A 19743-nucleotide genomic window follows, 5' to 3' on the forward strand; every position below is an offset into this window, starting at 1 on the left:
TTTATCTCATCCCTCCCTGCTTCGCTCCTCTGTTCCCCGCCCTCCCGCCTCCCTTCCCTTTCCCTCTGCAGCAAACGGTGCGACCCACCTTCTTTGCCAGAAAGTTTGAAGCCAGCGTGAACCAGGAGATAGTGAACCAGCTGGACACCTACCTGTTTGGACCGTTCCCCCAGGGGACGCCGGCGCTCAGCTCATACTGGGAGAACATGTATGATGAGCCGGACGGCGTGGCCAGCCTGTCGGACACGCAGCTCACATACTACCACTCCTTCTCACGCCTGGGCCTGGCCAGGGCCACCGCCTCGCTGCAGGGAAACCCCAAGGATCACAGCTGCAGGTTTGTTTTGTAAACATGCACAGATTCGCCTATGCAAATACTTCTTTGTTCCTTTCCACGTCCACACACACATCATCATCACTGCAGCACACCTGCATCTGCAGGTGCATTTCAGCTTGATTATGCTCTCAAAAGCCACCCACACCCATGTTAGCATGAGAAACCACAACATATATACAAATCTTTTGTATCTCTGTTAATACATTCTCTCTGCCTGGGATCACATGTCATGGAAATAGGATAACAATGAATAGTTCCAATCAGCAGCTGAGAATTCTGGGTAATGCTTTTCATTTTGTAACACAATATCTCACCCTGTCAATTTATCCCTGAGATAATGAGGCTATATAGGCCACAGCATTGAAAGCTGTCCCTTCAAGCCAGTGTATTATTAGTGGAAATGTATGAATTCCAGAGTGCTGTTAACATATGTGGTTAAAATGAAAAGGAAAAAACCACACTATGCTTTTATGTTGAATGGCCAAATGGAACATTTCAGCTTGATGTACCTCTGTAAGGATTTCGACAGCATATGTTTTCAGTAGCATCTGGTGGAGGGGCATTTCAGGTTAGCTTTCCTTTAGTTTATTTGCACAGCAGTGAAACCCAGATGCAAAGTGATTAAAAAACAGTGACAAATTAAATATGCTGATTCAAAACAGAAAGCGGAGGTGTAAATCACTAATTTGTGTGACAGAAAGCTCCATGCATCTCATAAAAAGCATCTCACCTTGAAAAAAAAGATGAAACAACCAAACAGAACACCTACAATAGCAAAAAAAAAAAAAACAGAAAAAACACACACACATACATTAACATGACATCTTTATGATCATCTTAACGACATCAACAAACATTAAGATGACTTTTTCCTACATGATACAGGGTAACACTATTTAAATAGAACACAGCATGAAGGAAAACTGTTATGAAGACACACTGTGCTCTGATCTGCTGTAGTTTTTGTTGGTAGTCATCCAAGCTGCCAATTCACATCGTTCTACTGAGGAAAGTTTCACAGATCCTCAGGTAAACTGACTGATAACGTCTTCAAGAGCTGTGTCACTCACAGTCACAGAGGACACTGAGGAGGCAACAGGAAACAAAACCAATCATCTTGTGCCAGATGAGATGGTTCACTCCCCTTAAGCAGGGCATCTAGTCCAACCACCGCACCCACCCACCCAAACCCTGCTGCATTGTGGGTGTTCTGTAGAGTCCTGTGGGTAAAGCCAAGCAGAGAAAGGAAGCATGTTTCCATCTGTCAAACCTCAAAACCACCTATCCGCTACAGCTGTTTCTACTCATATGCTACATCTGTTAAAAGAGAGAGCACGAGCAGACCAGGGGAAAGGCAGCTTCAAACGTGTGTGTGTATGAATATGTGTGTATTTGCATGCATAAGAGAGACAGAACGTGGGGGTCTCCAAATCTCTGTCGCTGCTGGGAAATGAGGTCTGTGAGAAAAAGCATTTCCTTAGGGCAAACAAGCATACCCAGTCTTTAACGTTTACTTGTAACTATTTGAAATGGCTGGGAGGTCAAAGGTCACAAAGCAAGGAAACACAGAGAACTGGTGTGAATGTGTGCATGTAGTGTAAGATTTGTATATCTGAGTGTTTATCCAAGTAATTTAAGACCGATCCTGTTGACGCATCTGTGTATATGTGTGTGTGTGTATTTCTTCCATCTAACCTATACACAGAGAATGAAGTGTCACTTTATGTGTGTGAGTTGTATTAAGACTTTTGGGTCAAGTTCAGGTCAGGTCTGTAGTCCTTATACGGAAACTGCACATCAGTCATGAAGTTTATGACGTGTCTGAATGCTGCACCTCTAGTGCATATCAGTGTTTCCCTTGAAAAATGTTTCAGTGTTTTTTCACTATATTTTATTTGGGGTGGAGCTAATTGAGTACAGACTTTCTGAAAAGATCAATAGCACAGCATAACATGTGAAAAGCAGATATTGCTTAATGGTACTAAGTGCTAAGTAGTACAACATTTGATTTTTTTCACCTTCCAACACATATTTCCACACTCACCTCACAGCAAGAAGGTTCCAGGTTCAAACCCCAATTGGAGTTTGTATGTTCTCCCTGTGCCTGCGTGGGTTCTCTCTGGGTACTCTGGCTTCCTCCCATAGTCTAAAGACATGCAGGTTAGGTGAAGTTAGGTGTGAATGTGAGTGTGAATGGTTGTTTGTCACCTATGTCAGCCCAGTCTACTACAGGGCAGACGTACTGTAGGTGAAGCCTGGACATGTTGCCAGGGTGTATCCCACCTCTCACGCTGTGTCCACTGGGATTTGCTCCAGGCCTCCCAACAACACTCAAAGTGTTCTAGATAATGGATGGATGTATTTCCAATGACAGCATTAGGGAAAAATAAACCTGTAAGCTTACCTAACATAAGCCCTCAGTTTGTGCCTCTCATGTACTTTATTACCATTAGAGCTTCAGTGATTAGTCACAAAATTAATTGGCAACCAATCAGATTTTTATATTATTATATTATTAATATTTGCTGTCTAACTTCTAAAATATGAAGACTTAATGTTTTTCTGCATCACACATGAGCGTAAACTGAATATTTGTATTTATATTTTCAGACAAAACAAGATATCAAAAGATGTCACCAAGACCTATGGGAAACATATAACATTTTTCACTCTTTTCTGGCATTTTGTAGACACAACAGTGAATCAAATATTCAAAACATAAATGGCAGACTAATCAACAATGAAAATAATTAGTTGCAGCACTAAGTCACTTAGCTAAGTGCCTGATTTTGTCAAACAATAATTACCTGTTGATCTTTGATTATCTCACATCATCTTCATCATTATTTAAGATCACTTATGGCTGTTCTGAAAGTATTTATCCTTAAAGCCATCTGGATTTAGAAAATGTTTGCTGCACAATAACAATAGCTACACAATACATAACAGGTGAACATTTTAACCCATTTCTGAATGTTACTTGTTACTATGTTTCTATTATTTTCTATTGTTATACAAAGACAGTTTGGATCGGGAAATACAGTCATAACCTAAGAAACATTTTTTTCCTCAAACAAACATTTTTTGATTCAGAATATTAGAGGACTTTTTTGGAATTCTTGACATACCGTCAAGACAGCAGTAAACAACCCTGTGGGGTTCTCAAACATTAGAACATTATTTTACCTCCAGGTATTTACTTTTCAGAAAATCAGATGCTTAACCCTGTGAGTTGAATGTAATGGTAACACATGAGAGGCCCAAACTGGGTTTAACCCATCATATCTATGTTATGTTGTGTGCTGTCATAAAATATTGAAGTCTACTTTTTCTTAGGCTTAATATGACCACAGAATTTAACACACAGTGTCAGACATCCCTACTAGTTATACCTGGTTTATGATGTGTTCTGTCATAGATTGATCATTGCAGCATTACTGGATGGAGGCCATGAATAATACACTATTTCTATTTCATCACTAATAATCTTCAGTGTGTTGCAAGGCAACTCTATGATTCTAGTTTATGAAGTATATGAGCTGCAATGAGTCACACGGCTGCAGTGAGACATTGCTCAGATTAGGCTGAACAAAAAGGAGAAATAAAAACTAAAATGAGCCTGGTGATTTTCTCTTAATTCAGCCACACTCTGGTTTATAGGCCTAATAATTAAATACACAATGTGTGTGGCGTGACTACACAAGGCCTGCCTGGAGCTGTCTTATTTATGTTTTACTGATCTGGAATTTTACTGATGAAGCCAAGCAATTAAAACCAATCACGTTTTTGTTTTCAGGACTAAAGCAAGTCACAGCAGATGAGTCAGTTTATCAGGAACACCTCACTAAAACTGATGCAGTCTAATACAACAGTCCTGCGATGAAGCCTCCATTCATGAAAGTTTCACACTTTTTGTAACATTATAACTGTCATGAAGGAGGATTGCTGTATTAGACTGCATTAGCTTCAGCTGGGTGTACCTAATGAACTCACAACTAAGTGTATTTTGCATGCATAGAATTCAAATGTGCCACCAACAGATGGACGGGTCAGCCTCAGTGTGAGACTTAAGCAAAAGAGAGGAAAAGGCCACAGAGAGGGATTTGGCTCTTTTAGAAACCCGCTGTGACTTGACTGGAGAGACTGCGGAGTAAAAGCCTGAATGGAGCTTCTGTGCAGGCTACGCCCCAGCCCCTTCTCACTGCCTCTCACACTGGCAGCCACACCACATCTCTTTTGGGAAAGACAGGGGCAGGGAGGGAGGGAGGGGGGAATGAGAGCCGAGAGACAAAGATACAAAGCAGGATGAAAGAAGGAGAAGAGAGGAGAGGAGCAAAGAGGAAAAGGCAGGTGGGAAAACAGAGAGGAGGAGAAAGGGAGAAAGACATGGGAAAGGGGAGCAGAGGAGGTGGGAGTGTGCGCTGCTATCCTTGTGGGTGTAAATATTTGCTGTTCTGCTTGTCAGGGTAGCATTTACTGGGACGGGTTGACTCCTGGTCCTTTAGTGGAATACTGATGAGGCCATGTGCACTGGGGAGCAGGGAGAGACAGTGTGTGTGTGTTAAGCTGTGTCCGTGTGTGTGTGCGCACAATGGCAAATGTAAAAGAGGAGGAATAAAGACAAGTTTAAGGAAGCAGAAGAGACAGAGGATGAGAAATCTGGGTGAGAGGGAGTATGCAGAGAGCAGCTGTGGAGTGTTCCCCGGCAGTGCCCACCCTGGCACCCTTTTTGTTTTTCCAGAAGTCACTCGGGCTGGCTGCCCTGAGGACCGGCCCTCTGCCACGTACGAAGCGACACACAAACAAACAACAGACTAATCAGAGGGGCAAGACCTTCATGCGGCTTCAGCTGACTGGATGACCTAGTTCAACTTTGTTCGGCGGACTTGTAATGTGTTTAGTTGGATCGTGTGCGTTGTGTGTGTGTTCTGAGGTCTGACTAATCTGATTCTCCTGCCAATACAGCCCATGACTATTCTGTAATTTTCTGAAGCTCGCAGACTGCAGTGGTCTCGACCATCATGTGTCTTCTTTAACCATCCCTTCCACTTCAGAACCAAAGCACATGTTGTTGCAACCAACACATTGTAAAGCATTAATTAGCATGGAAGAAGTTTGTTATTTATTTACTTAGAAGTTTTCAAAGGTACTTGCACTTTTAATTAAGTGTCCACAAGCCCATTACTCATCTTTGATCTACTGTAATGGTCGTGTAGGAGCATAAATGTAGTTAAAAACCTCTGTTACGCAAGTGTGAGCAATACTTAATGGGAATTATCAGCATGTTCAACACATATCTTTGACCAAATTGGCTTTCTGTTAAAGGTCATTGAATTAATGTCCAGCATATCACACACTGACAAAGCACATTGACTCTCCTCTAACCTTCACTGCAAGCACACATTAGCATCCAACCACATTAGCATGTCCAAGGCTATCCCAGATATCTAGATATTCTTCTCCACTTACACTGTTGGCCCCGAAAAGCGGCACAGCAGGTAGGTCAGCAGCTATCAGGTTTTGCTAATGGATTCTCACTTCTCTCTATGCTATGCCAGGTACTTCCCCATGGGCCACCCGGTGTCAGTGCACCTCTACTTCCAGTCAGACCAGTTCCAGGGCTACTTGGTCAAGCACCATGCCACCAACCTGGCCACTAGCAAGCTGGAGACCATGGAGACCTGGGTGGCGCCCAAGAAGAACTTCAAGCTAACCACCCCTCCCACCAGCACATTCAGCAGGTTGCAGTTTGCGGAGGTGAGTCAGCATATTGGCTTGTGTGGTGTAGCATTTATTCTTACATTAAGAAGTCACTTGTGTGGCATGAGTCACAAAATAATCAGTCAGCGGTTGCCAGTGTCAGGCAATGAGTTCCATTAACACCCTAAGCACCACATAGGAAAAACACAGCTCTTCAGCATATAATTAGAGGTGAGATATACAGCTCATTGCCATGGTGACCTTATATTCATTGCTATGGCGACCTTGCCAAGACTCATAGCGGTGCATCTCCACACAATTAAACTGGTGCCTGTAATGGCCTTGTAAAATGTAAATTGATTGAATTCATCTAAGTTTATAGGGATGAGCGCTTCATGTGCTGCTTATTTGTTGTTTCCTAATAGAACGTCTTCTCACCTTCACAGTGGAATGCTTCCCTTGATTGTCTTGTTATGTTAATCTGTGTTTCTGTTTACCACAACGCCTGTTTGGGATACAACTGCTCGGCTGTGATGTGACAGCAGCAGAGTGTCTTTTTAAAAAGGACAAAATTAACTGTGTGAATGTAAATTGACCTTTTTCTCTGGTTTATCATGCTTTGTAGGAGGCAGAAATGTCAACAAATTTGTGAATGAATTTGTTTGCTTTGTTTTGCACCTGTGGAGCACAGTCATACACCTTAACCCTGTTTGACCTTTTTCCAGCGGTCTCAGAGTGAACTCAAAAGCATCCGGACGCCCAGTCGCCGCGCAGCTTCCTCTTACTGATCCCTGTTTGTGTGTCTAGACTATGAAACCGTGAGTGACAGAGAAGTGATGTGAGCTGTGGCTTTTATCTGGATGCTCAGCCTGAGAAAGCATTCACTGTCTGGCACTGTGCTGTGGCTGTCAGTCAATCAGTCAGTCTGTCCATCTGTCATTCAAAACAAGAGCAGAAAAGGCTTAAATAAGACAGCACGTAGCTGCAGTAGCTCTGTGCTCTTTGTCAATTTAGCAGATATGACCCATTATACTAAAGCTATACACTGGAGTTTGCTAGATAAACCATATGGTTGGCTTAACAATAGGTTCCCTGTCCTCCTTTAGATATAAAGGAAGACAGATATGTCTTACTTTTCACTCCTCTACTGCTGCCTCCCAGCTGCCTTTATAGGCCTTTTTACAGCATGATTTAGTGTAGGACCACTTACAGCCTACACAGTTAAAATTAGTATTTCACCTCAAGTCAGATTTGACATTGAGAGGTATATTACGCTGCATTGGATAAATCTAATACAGTAGAATGACTGACCGTGACTGATGGTTTATAGTCCTCGTGCTACCACGATGTATATACACAAGTATATTGTGGTAAAGGATATACAGGGGATGACAACGACAGCAACACAAATTTACCCCAATACAACAACTTCACAAACTAAAACCTCAAAAGAGTGGAATCAACATTTTCCTGACATAGTCTGACTAAGCCTCAAAAATCTGTTACAGCACTGTTGTATTAGATACAATGAGGTGTTCTGTAATTTTGTCCAGCCCTTTTGTTTATACAGTGAAATATTCACAAAAAGTCATATATCATGTATAATCCCAGGCTCCAGATCCAGCCTGTGAGATTTCATAAGGCTTCCATATGTTTTGAATTTATTGTTGTTTTTTACCCAATTTTGAGTATCCACCAGTCTTTTATTTATGACTAACAAGTCTGAAAAATGAAAGCCTAAAAAATTTTATTTTTATGTTATATATAAAAACGATATTACTCGAGCTGAGCCTCAATGTACAGTTTTATCAATATACTTTACACAGAATGCCTGACATCCATGTGCCTTCATATTAACCCTAGAAGAGAGGTTGATAGTTTCAGGGGAGCATTTCTGTGGCCAGTGTGACACCAAAATATAACTGTAATTAAACACACACAGACACACACACACCTTTATATGTCTCATCTAATATTTATTCTAATTTTATTCTAAATTTATGTCCTGTACAGTTAGCTTACTTCTAGTTCATGGTACACTACTGACAGACTTGATAACCAGTTATCTTTGTTTTCTTGCCAAGAGTTAGATGAGAAGAATGAAGATACCACAAGCAACACGTTAGCTTAGCTTTGTGCAAAAACTGGAAATAGAAGTAACAGCAGCATGTATAAACCCATAAAACCACAATGTGTTATTTTTACACTTCTTCTTCCGTTAAATAAGACTGAACATGTTAATCAGTGAGCTTTAGCAGTGTCAGTAGGCAGATATAGTCTACCTTTAGACAGAGTCATGCTAGCTGTTTCCCTTGTTTCCAGCCTTTATGTCAAGCTAAGCTAACCAGCTGGTGAGTCTACAGATATGAGAGTGGTATTAATCTTCTCATCTAACTCTTGACAAGATGAAATGTATTTCCCATACTATATACTGTATTTGTCAAACTATTTATTTGTCTGTTCTGATGCATCACACAACTCTGAGCTTGCATCTTTTACTACATGGTTTCTTTACCTTTTTAGCACAATGTTTTTGTGCTCCACCCTCCCTTCCTTCATCCATCGCTCCACAGTGTATCTTTATTAGCAAGCATCCATCCATCCTACCCACAGTCCCTCAGTAGTGTAAACGTTGCCCCGGGGGAGTCCTCTGATGCTGCTGCTGAACACCTGTGTTTGATTACCCTTCATAAAAAAAGTGCCACTAATAAGCCTCTGAACAGAGGCTCTGAGGGGCATTCATTCCCTGTGGTTTTAATCAGGGCCAGATGCAGACTGGGACTGTCCATTCCACTGCCTGATCAAATTGACCTGCCTTATTTAATGGAGGTGTCAGACTTTGGGTGCCGCCAAGCCGGGTGACGTGGAGAAGAGGTTTGCAGGGTCACAGGGTCAGAAGGAAGAAATGGAATAGAGGTCGATTATGAGATAGGAGCATTTTATGTTTTCTATTACGTCAGATAGGGAATTGAGCCGAGGATGAAACAAGAAATATGGTTAAAAGACATGAATTATGAGGCATATATGAAGAACAGTAATGAGAGTGAAATGATGTATGAGTTCCCGCTTGTGTTTGTCAGGTCAACAGCAGAGAATAAATGATGGTTAAATCTGCTGAAGTTAACAGTGGTCATTAGTAATTAACGGTGATGAACGGAAAATCTGAATGATTAGTTCTGGTGAGTGGAAAGTGTGAGTAAACAAGGGAGTTACTGCCAGGACAATATAGAAAACAGGAGCAATAGAAAACAAGGAGGGATGAGGGGTGGAGGACACGATGAGGTTGCCAGATCAGCATTAGTTCCACAAAAGCATGTTCTTCTAAGTATAGCCACAAGCGAGAGAAGGTCATAAGCCTCCAACTTGGTGAGCAGTCGTAAGGCTTGATTGGGTATTGGTCTTAAGCCAAAGCTTATTGGGTAGAAGCAGCAAGGGACAGGTTGAGTGTGGAGGTCATTGTAAACTATAGGCTGAGGCTGAAATAGGCCAGAAGTTAATCCCTGTTTGACCCACTTTCATACTGGAAGAAAGAATTCCTTGCTTCTCCTGGCTTCCTTTGTTACCCACAGACGTACCTCAAGCTTCAATCAGTGAGAGACTGATACCTTAGCCACAGAAAAAAATCCTATATTTAAAGCATTAAACTTAGTGAATGTAGTTAAAATGTTTAGCTAATGTGAAAACAATGCTGGGTACTGTGTTTGTGTGGGCATAAGGACCCAAAGCTGTCTGCATAAATATACAATAGGTCAATGCATAGTAGCATGTTACCTTCTTCTGCCCAGTATTATAGTGTAGTGACCGGGGGACGGGATTGAGCTTTGGTCATGAGGCAAACAAGTCAACAAGTTGCGTGTGCACCTTATTAAACTGTGAGTACATACCATATGTGTGTGTGTGTGTGTGTGTGTGTGTGTGTGTGTGTTGGTGCAGAGAGCCTGTAGGAGCTGCCCACTCGTCTGGCCTGAGACTGTTGGAAAAAGTGGAACTTGGACTGCTGCACCAGTTGTGCATAATTTATGTTTACACTTAGTTGGTGCATGTTACCAAATTAACTACGGGCAAGAACCAGAAGCAAGTCTTAGGGGGGCGGTCCCCCTCCTACCCGCAGCATGTGAACATTATCAGAATCTCCCTCTCACAACTCCCAACTTTACTCGGCGGTCTGCAGGCTCTCTCCCAGGTGGATTACAGTGAGATTCCTCTGTCAATACTCCCTTCATTTCTTTCTGGGGCTTAGAACAAGAGTGCTGCCAATCAACTGGGGATGTAATGTGCACCAGCCAGTTAGCCTCAAATAAAGTAATGAGCTACAGAGGTGCCAGAGAGAGAGTTGATTAGTAATTTAAAGAGAAAAGAGCTGAGGTCCAAGGGGCAGAAATGGCAGAGGTCAGTCCAATAATTGAGATGAAAGTGAGGTGTCTTTTATGGATGGCCAAGACACACACACGCACACTCTCTCCATGTGTCTCATTTATGCAAGTTGTGTCTATTTATACTGTACATCGCAATCTCAATTCTCAAAGGATGTAATACAGAGTCAGTTCCAGTCAGCCATTGATCGTCCAGCCGGGTGAGGCTGAGTTAATCAGCTACCATTGTAAGGATGAGCGCTTCCTAAAGCCGCCATCCCTCTCACATTTCTGCCAACACCCCAGACATTTTTCACTGTCAGTGCGTGTGTGTGTGTGTGTGTTACCTCTATCACCCTGTCTCCACCATCAATCTCGATTGCCTCACGTCTCTCATTTTAAATACCGCACGGTTTTGCAGTCTCTGCAATCCAACACACACACAGATCACACCTCTTCAGTTACAGTTTTGACCACAATGAACACATTGAAAGCTATTGTACTTATGTTCCTTTCCTGTTCTTGTAATTTATAATTACACTGTTCTCTCTCTCTCTCTCTCTTTTTCTTTTTTATTTCATTTCAAGTCATAAATCTTTGCCCAGTCTTCTATTGTCAAATCAGTTTAAAGGACATAACCTGTAATTCTCATTTCAGTCAAACAAACAAACTGGCAAACTTGTGAACATTAAATGTTAATTATGTAAGCTTACAAGATGTAATAATCTTAAATTGGCTCATTGTTCCACTGGCAGTCCTCCAGTGTGTTACAGGCTGGCAGCTGGTTCCACGTTGTGCAGCCAGAGGCACTGTACTGTGTGTCTCATAATTCACCAAAGATATATTTGACTTTGGTATTATCTGTTACATTTTTATTCAGTTTATTTATCTCAAAATTGTCAGAGGGAATGCAGCTTTTCCAGTTTTTGTGGAAGCTTTGGAAGCTGATTTTTATGGTTTCCTCCCTTGACTCCTAACCACCCCACCCCTACCCCCACCGTCAAAGAGGCAGTGGTCGGATGTAATCACTGTCTTCCTCTGTTTGGGGTTTTTCACTGATGTCAGGTTATAATCTTCTCCACTGTAGTTTCTGTTTTGGACAAATACTGAATACTGGTGTTCATCGCCTTACAGCTCTCTTTCTATTGCTCTGAAATGTTGTTCAGAGAGCAAACAAGGTTGCATTTGATCTTCACCCCCATGGGGATATGGTTGGGGTCTAGTCACACAGCTTCCTCAGCCTGCCTCTTATATTCTGTGTTAAAGATATACCTGTAACTGTGGACGAATTCACTCAAATGTGCAGGACAAAACAATCAGGCTTGTCAGCTCCTGCATATTATAACATTATATAATGCCTTTGTGGAGGGGCTGGGCTGGAGTGTGGGGCTGTTTGATGAAAAATGCATGCTGAAGATTATTTCCCAGGATAATTCAGTGCAGATATTGGTTATCTTAATAGTATGGCCAAATGGAGGCACATGCACAGAGCATGTTACTTATTTATGATCACTGTGCACTATATGCAGTAAGTAGTAGGAGTGAATTTATATAGCTTCATCTCTTGTGCCTTTTGGTGTTGCTTCTCCCCTTGTCTCTGTACCTACCCCATTCTGTCACTCACTCTTTTAACCCCTATTCTTGCTCTCCACTGTCAGATCGGCACGGAGTGGGATGCCAAAGAACGTATGTTCAGAAACTTTGGAGGCTTGATGGGGCCCATGGACGAGACGGTGGGCATGCAGAAGTGGAGCAAGGGCCCTAACATCACCGTCACGGTCGTGTGGATCGACCCCACCAACGTCATCGCGGCCACCTATGACATCCTGATCGATGCCAGCGCAGAGTTCACCCACTATCGCCCGCCACTGAACCAGCCTCTGCGACCTGGTGTCTGGAGCGTCCGCATCCTGCACCACTGGAGCCCTGTGGCTGAGATGAATTTCCTTATTGCCCCACTATCCTATTACAAACACCAGCCCATACGACAAGGTGAGAGAGAGATTTAAATAGCTTCAGTGGTTGTCATGAGGCTTATCTCTAACTAGCACCTGCCATTTGTTTCATCTTTAGCATATCACAGAATGACTATTGATTGTGTGATTTGCACAAATGGCCTGCTAGACGTATTGCACTGCTGCTCCTTGACAACAGATAATCATTCATCAAACAAGTACCTACTGTATGGTATAACTCTAAATGACAGACATTTCACTACACATCTAAGTTTAGTGGAAGTCCTGTGCTGCACACATACACCTACAAACAAGCTTATAACATTGATACTGTTGGACGGTCATTTTTAAATATTGTGCTTTTTGTTGTGTAGTTGTGTGAAGTACCTTGATATCACTCTGCTGCATTTAAGTGCAGTTTTCAGGTACTTGTACTCAATTTGAGTACTTCCAGTTTATGTTAATTATCAGAGAGTATAGTACACTTTACTCCTCTACATTTAGCTGACAGTTAGGTCCATACTCTATAAGAATCTCTTTTTTACTAAGTTAAAAAAAAAAAAAAATTCTTAAAACAAGTGAAGAAATATGTCACAATGGTGGGCTCATCTCTACTTCTTTCAATAGAAGTCAACTGGTTTCATGAATTTTCAAATTTCATTATTCTCTTGATTCAAGAGCAGTGATGTCCTGTATTCTGTCTTCTTTGCAAAAGGCATTTATATATTATATATAGAAAATGTCTGAAACAAGTTGTCTTGTACAAAATAATTGCAAAATAATCAAACTAGACTGGCAGATTGTTTGCACACATCATTTTTAAGAAAACCTCTAGGACTCAGTAATAATAGATATACAAAAAAAATTGTAGTGTAAAACATTATGATTATTATATATAGTACTTATTACCATCATCATCATCTTACATAAAAATGCTTTTGACATGTGAGGGCATAAGAATAATAATCAAATAATATAACATATTGAAAATCTATGGAAATGGCAATTCTGGGGAGCAAGTACATTACATTTGACACATTCTCCTGATTAAACATGTTTACTTTTACTTATGTAACATTTTGAATGCAAGGCTTTAGCTTGTAATAGAGTATTTTACAATATAGTATAGTTACAGATTTGAACCAACACCTGTCTGACACAGTCTCAGCCAAAAATTTAACATAATGAGCTTTTAAAAGATTATTTATTGTACATTATTGCAGAGTGGAGGCCCCTACGTGGCTAGTGGTACTTGCAATAAAAAATGATGGACAGGCTCATTTTAGCTGTGAATCACACCAACTGTCTCCCTTCATCTGTTATAGATCAGTAGTTCATATACAGGGTGTTGAAAATGAAAATGCAGAGCTTGAATACACACAGTAGTTGTGTTTGACAGACTGAAAGAAAGTCTATATTCACTTTACATTCTTCAGTATTTTTTTGTGGTTGACACCAACATTCTGCTGTTGAGCAGCCAGAGAAACATCGCATTCACTGTGAAGTAACAATTGCCAATTTAGGTGTTCCAAAATGTCTGCACATACACACACACACACACACACACAGACAGGGAGAGGGAGAGACAGAGAGAGAGAGAGACTTGTATTTGCTGTGATGCCCTTTCTAATCAAGCCTCTGGGCCTTTGCAGACCCTGGTTGTTTGTCATCAAGTCACCCCTAATAACCCAGTGAGCTACTCATACATACTAAACAGAATGTTAAACAACAGCGCACTTAGCCCTCCAAAAACAATGACACAATTAAATCAATCAGCCAGCATGGATAAGGGGCAAGACTGCATTGTTCTAGTCCATAAGCAGCCGAAAGTCACATGAGAGTTGCGACGCCAGCTCCGGCATAATCACGTCTTTCTCAGTTTAATAATCTCCCTGAGCCGTTTTAATGATGAGGAGAAACAACAAATAAAGTTTCAGCTTTTGTCTTTAACCTGAGTCTCGGTGGGGCTGTGAGGGGGTCCGTTGCAAAACAGTTTCAGTTAAATATTAATCAGCAGTTTACAGACGTTTAGGTTCGTTTGCACCACGCAATTATGTTTTGGCTTCTTATTGAAGCCTGGTTGGAGACCTTTGGTACTAATTTAACTGCATGTCACCCCAACAAATCAACTGCCCTTCCTGCAGTGTTGTCGCTCAGTTATAAGATTAGTGCTGTCAGATACACTCAGTTGCCTATTCAATATGTGCGCCTATCTAAAACTAATGTAGTCTAATGCAGCTGTCCAGCAATAAATCCTACCATGAAGGTTCTAATGGTTTTTGTTGAAACAGTTTAAGAGAGGAGTTAATTCATTGGTGATTGATAGATATAAAAGGAAGGGACGAAATACAAAACATTCTAAAGGTTTTAAAAAAACATTATAACAGCTCTTTTACTTGATATAAAGTAAACATAAGTAAAAGTACTTCCTTTAAAATCTTACTGAAGTACATAAGTATTGTCTGCTAAATTTGATTAAATTATGAAAAGTAAAACCACCAGACTTTGCTGTATAACTGGCAATAATGAGTCACTCTATGTTTTAGCATGTCACAGATCAACAACTCAGCTGTATTATCACAAAAGTAGTAAATTGTCACTTACAGTAATTACTGCTTGTGGCCACAGTGGCCACTGTTCAGCAAAAGTCAGAGTCTCATTTTAAGCACCAGAAAAGGTAAATAGTTATAATTAGGTTGTTCCCTTTGTTGTTAGGGCGACCCTTTAGTTTACATTATGGTGAGGAATTGTGCCTTGAATTGACACATCATTAGAAATGGCTGACATGAAGTAGAGTTATATAAGTATATTTTGCATATTTTATAATGTAAGATACATTATTTGTTAAATAGCATTATCAGTGTTGATGTCTTTAAGTGGAGTTTATAATCATTATCTCATAATGTTGTGTGTGCTTGGCTAACTATGTCTCTGTGTGTGTCAGTGTGTGCGCGTATGCTTTCGTCTTCCATCCACCCGCCCATAATTTACTGGCATGTCTGGCACCAGGTTTCCCTCCTACATGCAGTGCCAGTAAAACTTTATGACGTGGCCTTCCACCAGCATTGGCAGCAGCAGACTCATGCATACACACACATGCACATATGCACAACTGCATGTTTCTATACACAAACACAAAACTCTACACAGGCGCATGACTTCATAACACACACTGCTACCACAAAGCTGGCTGGCATGAATCGGACATTGCCTTGTGGAGCACCTCATGTCTGACTGCATCTTCCTGTCACCAGTGCATGAAAAGCGCTGATGTCTGCAAACATCTGGGTGTGAGGCAAGTTTGTGTTCCACAGTCGCACTTAGAAGGGACGGCCAGCGCCCTAGTTAGAGGAGCAGTGAGGAATGTACAGCTTCACTGGAGCCCAGGGTGGAGGAGGTGTTTTAAGGAGAAGTTGTGTCTACGTTTTCTGTCTTTCTGCAGAGCTTGACCGTCATGGGAAGAAAGAATGAGGGCGCGTCTGAGTGTTTCTGACCGTTTCCAGAAAGTCAGCATTGCAGTGGCTTGACATACCACATCAAAGACTAGAAGAGTCCAGTCAAAAAAAATCAATCCAAGCAAATTAGCAGCCACTTTAAGCTTTTCAGTTAATAATCAAGCAAATCACGTTCACTACTTTGATATCTTACCATTCATGTCTCCTCCTGTCTCTCCTTTTTTCTTCTCCCTTCAACTCTTTTTCCCCCCTTCTATAATCCTCTCTCTCTGTCTGACCACTGATTATCAACTCTTCACACTTCATCTATCTCTTCCTCTCTGCTCTTTGTTTCTTCCTTCCCACGTTTCTCCAGAGGATACCCTGAAGCTGCACAATGGGCCAGCAAAGAACAGCTACATGGAGCAGAGTTTCCACGGCCTCAACCCAGTGCTCAACATCCCTGTCAGCCTGGGCTACGTAGAGCAGGCCAAGAGGAACGCGGCACTGACCGGCCCAGAGCTCGAGCATTGGTTAGACAGCCTGGTGGGCGAGCTGTGGGAGGCGGCCGACGTCTGCGCCGTGGGCCCTACCGCCTGTCCTGTCATGCAGGCCTGCTCCAAGAACCCTTGGAGTTCCCTGAGCCCAGACCCCAAATCCCATCTGGGAGCACCACGCGCAGACGGGCGCATCAGGTAGCAGTGAGGCCTCCAGCTGGACGGGAGGTCGCGGCACAGGAGATTTCACTGTCGATTTTTATTTATTTAAGGGGGTTCGTTGCAGACAGAGGGAAGGAGAAGCGTTCTTCCTCTGTCTCGGGAGAAGAAGAAAAGAAAAGAAAGAGTGGATTTCTTTGGGAGGTTGGTGAGGGTGTCTGGACAGAAAGCAAGGAGAATGATTTTCAGATCCTCCCACGGGGTTCCTCCTTTTAGGGGATTATGCTGGCTTTGCTATTTCAGTTTCTCAGTGTATTTATTTTTCTCCTCATGGCTGAGTTTTACTGTGATCAAACGTTGCAATTTTCAAGCATCTATTTTGCTGCTGAATGAATTATGAAGTCAGCTTTTAAAGAACTGCACGGGCACAGCAGTCATGTGAGCGCGGATTGTCGACACTGGCAGCAGACTAAAGATCTGCTGCAATAAGGCCTTAGCTGTAAGACATATCTGAGGAGGTAGCCTGGTACTGAATTAAATGTGCCTCCCTCAGGTTTATGTCAGCATAAACAAAATGAGATGATATCTGAGCGGTCAGATAACCCAAACAGGTGAAAAGATTATTTTGATACGACTCAAATGCAGCACCACTGAAAGCAAATTTCCCAATTATGAAGAACAACAAATATTTTAGCGTTATTAAAGTCAATTACAATTAAAAAGTCAATTAAAAAGTCAAACCTCTGAGTTTCTGATAGATCACTGACTCAGTTTGTAAATCAGTAGAATAAATCAGTAACAGCAGCACAACTTCCTTCAGTTCAGTGCCTGATCAGGATGTGGAACTGTTGTGGCTGAGCTCACCATCTGCTGCAGTCACATTTCGTAAATATGGAGGGGGGAAAAAGAGAGAAATGCAAATACAGAGGCCTTCTCAGAACAATTACAATTATTTGGATAATAATAGAAATTTAAAGTAGACATGTTAGTATTCTAAATTCATAAATGCCTCATTTGTGGTTGTTGCACAATAGTATTTTAAGACCTAACATTGACATAGTGTTGTTTTCTTTAATAAAACCCAGATGTTGTGACAGGCAGAGGACAAAGAGAGAACTGTTTTGTCCGTCTTATTTTTTTTGTTTGTTTTTCTTTTTACCAAACTGCCTCAAACTTGAAACACGTTTATCTCAAGCTGACCTTAAAATTGTCATCCTTGTACTCAGTGTCATCCTTTTTTCTTTACTTTCTTTCCAATCTTTTCAGTGATTCTTTATGTTGTACATAATTATACAAGAAGTCTCAAAAATTGCGTGAATGAGGGGGGGGGTGAGTCCATGAGTCGCTATTTATTTATAAGTTTATATTAATACTGATATTTTTAGTCAGTGACTAAATAACTGCGACGCTGCTTTGGCAGCATGATAAATATTTTTTTGTAAAGAAAGCCGCCTTTATTTACAAAGGCCAACACCCCAAACTTATACTGTACCTTTTTATGGCCCACACCTGTGTGTCAGTGTTGTCCTGTCTGAATAGATCCTCTTGTCCTGGTTTCTTACATGGCTTTTTGCCAAGTGCATCCCAAGAGAAAGCCACGCTGACCTACAAGGTCAAAGGTCAGCTGCCTAACAACTTCACCAAACAGAGAAGGTGAACAGAAACACTCCTCACAAAGCAAAACACCTTGGACAACGTCTGGACTGAAGGAGAAACTGTGCTTTTTTTGGTGTTTTATGGTTCCTGTCAGTTTCCGAATGATAGTGAGTGGTAGTGATCTTCATGCTGTGACAATAATGTACAATTTCAAGTGATTATTATATTGTGTCTTGATTGCAAAATGCATAATTTATTAGATCGGGTCTATGGCACCGTTTCAACTCTTATCTACATTTGAAGTACCTTTTCTGCCATCAAGACAATCTCTGGACATTTGAGACGAGTTAATTCCACTGAGGGTAGCACTGTACCACAACACATCCTGAACATTGGATATTTGTCTTACTTTGAAATAAGTTTCATCTGAAGCCAATTAGGAGTTCAATCTGTGATTGTCAACATTGTTTAGCCATCACACGAGCTAAGTGAGTGTTTTTGCACTGGCTAATTAAGAGACATTACTGTTCATTAATGTCAAGTTCACCTTGCCTTTCTGTTGGATGTGTCTATTATAATTGCTATCACTCCTTCCCTCTCAAATCTACACTGTTTCTGGGGTTGGGTTGTAAAGAACAATTCTGTTTTCCACTGGCTGGCTTCTGCTGCCATCTTTTAACTTTAAGTGCCACCGTGCTCTGGATAATTACTTCACACAATACATATTATGTAAGTTCAATGACAGTTTCGGAAAAAGGTGAATTGAATAAATGTAACTCAATGTGAAAGTCCTATTTTGTAACAAAATGATTAACAAATGAAGATGATGTACATAGGTATTTTGTATTGAAATATTGTTTAAAAGGTATTCTACATGTAAATACAGATGTGGTTAAAAAAAAAAAAGACATTGAATTATTAAGAGTTTTTAAAATGTCAGTAATTGGGCACAAAGAGTGAATCGATGGTGTTTATTGATCTAAGTACACAACCTGTTTCAGTGTTTTTGGACAACAACCTTGTCCTGTTTGCCTCTCAGAGAAAATCACATGCCAGATTGTTGTTGTTCTTGCTGGAATGTATTGTTGAGCAACTGTTGCACAAATTTCTCTGACTGATGTTTCCCCCATTGTTTTTTTTTTGCTTCTTCTTCTTTCTTTCCGGGGAGGCTCTGTGTGCCTTAGCTGACTTTTAGAACCTTCTCTGTCCATTAAGAAGAAAATATTTTGTTATTTGTTTTTGACACATGTGAAGAATACCATGGGTCTGTCAAGTGATTCACTGGTACTGCAACACCAAAAAGATGTCTGCTATTGTATATATCATCAGGCCTTCTGTCTTTATCAGCTTTTTTTTTTTTCTGCCCTTTGGGGCACTTAGTTTGTTGTACTTGACTGGCTTGGTTTACTTTTCTCTGACTGCTTTTTGGAAATAAAATTCTATGGAAAAAACTGTTTGTATGGACTCTGTGCGGTGATATACTGCCAGACAGTATGTTATGTCTGATAAGAAAACATTAAGCCTGCTGAAGCATCTTTCCACCATTACTCTGTTGTTGCTTATTAAATACACATAGCTTTGCCCAAGTCCATTTACCTGGATACTATGATGCTTTTAATCCAATGTATTTTTATTCATTCGTAGGGATCATTAAACTTTAATCATATTTGAGCATTTTAATTCAGGGATATTCATACAAAGTTTTACTAATGG

The 19743-nt window shown here is 41.1% G+C and overlaps 1 protein-coding gene across 1 annotated transcript in view; it reads left to right on the forward strand.

Moving 5' to 3' along the window:
- Positions 1–19482, forward strand: part of LOC108875693 (xylosyltransferase I) — a 76374-nt gene extending 56892 nt beyond the window's left edge. Inside the window, exons 8-11 of the mRNA XM_018664789.2 lie at positions 72–337; positions 5896–6094; positions 12048–12381; positions 16155–19482. Of these exons, the coding sequence (XP_018520305.1) occupies positions 72–337; positions 5896–6094; positions 12048–12381; positions 16155–16477 (1122 nt within the window). The 3' untranslated portion in view covers positions 16478–19482. The remainder of the gene's footprint in view (positions 1–71; positions 338–5895; positions 6095–12047; positions 12382–16154) is intronic.
- The last annotated feature ends 261 nt before the right edge of the window (positions 19483–19743 follow it).

Source organism: Lates calcarifer, linkage group LG5, assembly GCF_001640805.2.
Source record: "Lates calcarifer isolate ASB-BC8 linkage group LG5, TLL_Latcal_v3, whole genome shotgun sequence".
NCBI lineage: Eukaryota > Metazoa > Chordata > Actinopteri > Centropomidae > Lates > Lates calcarifer.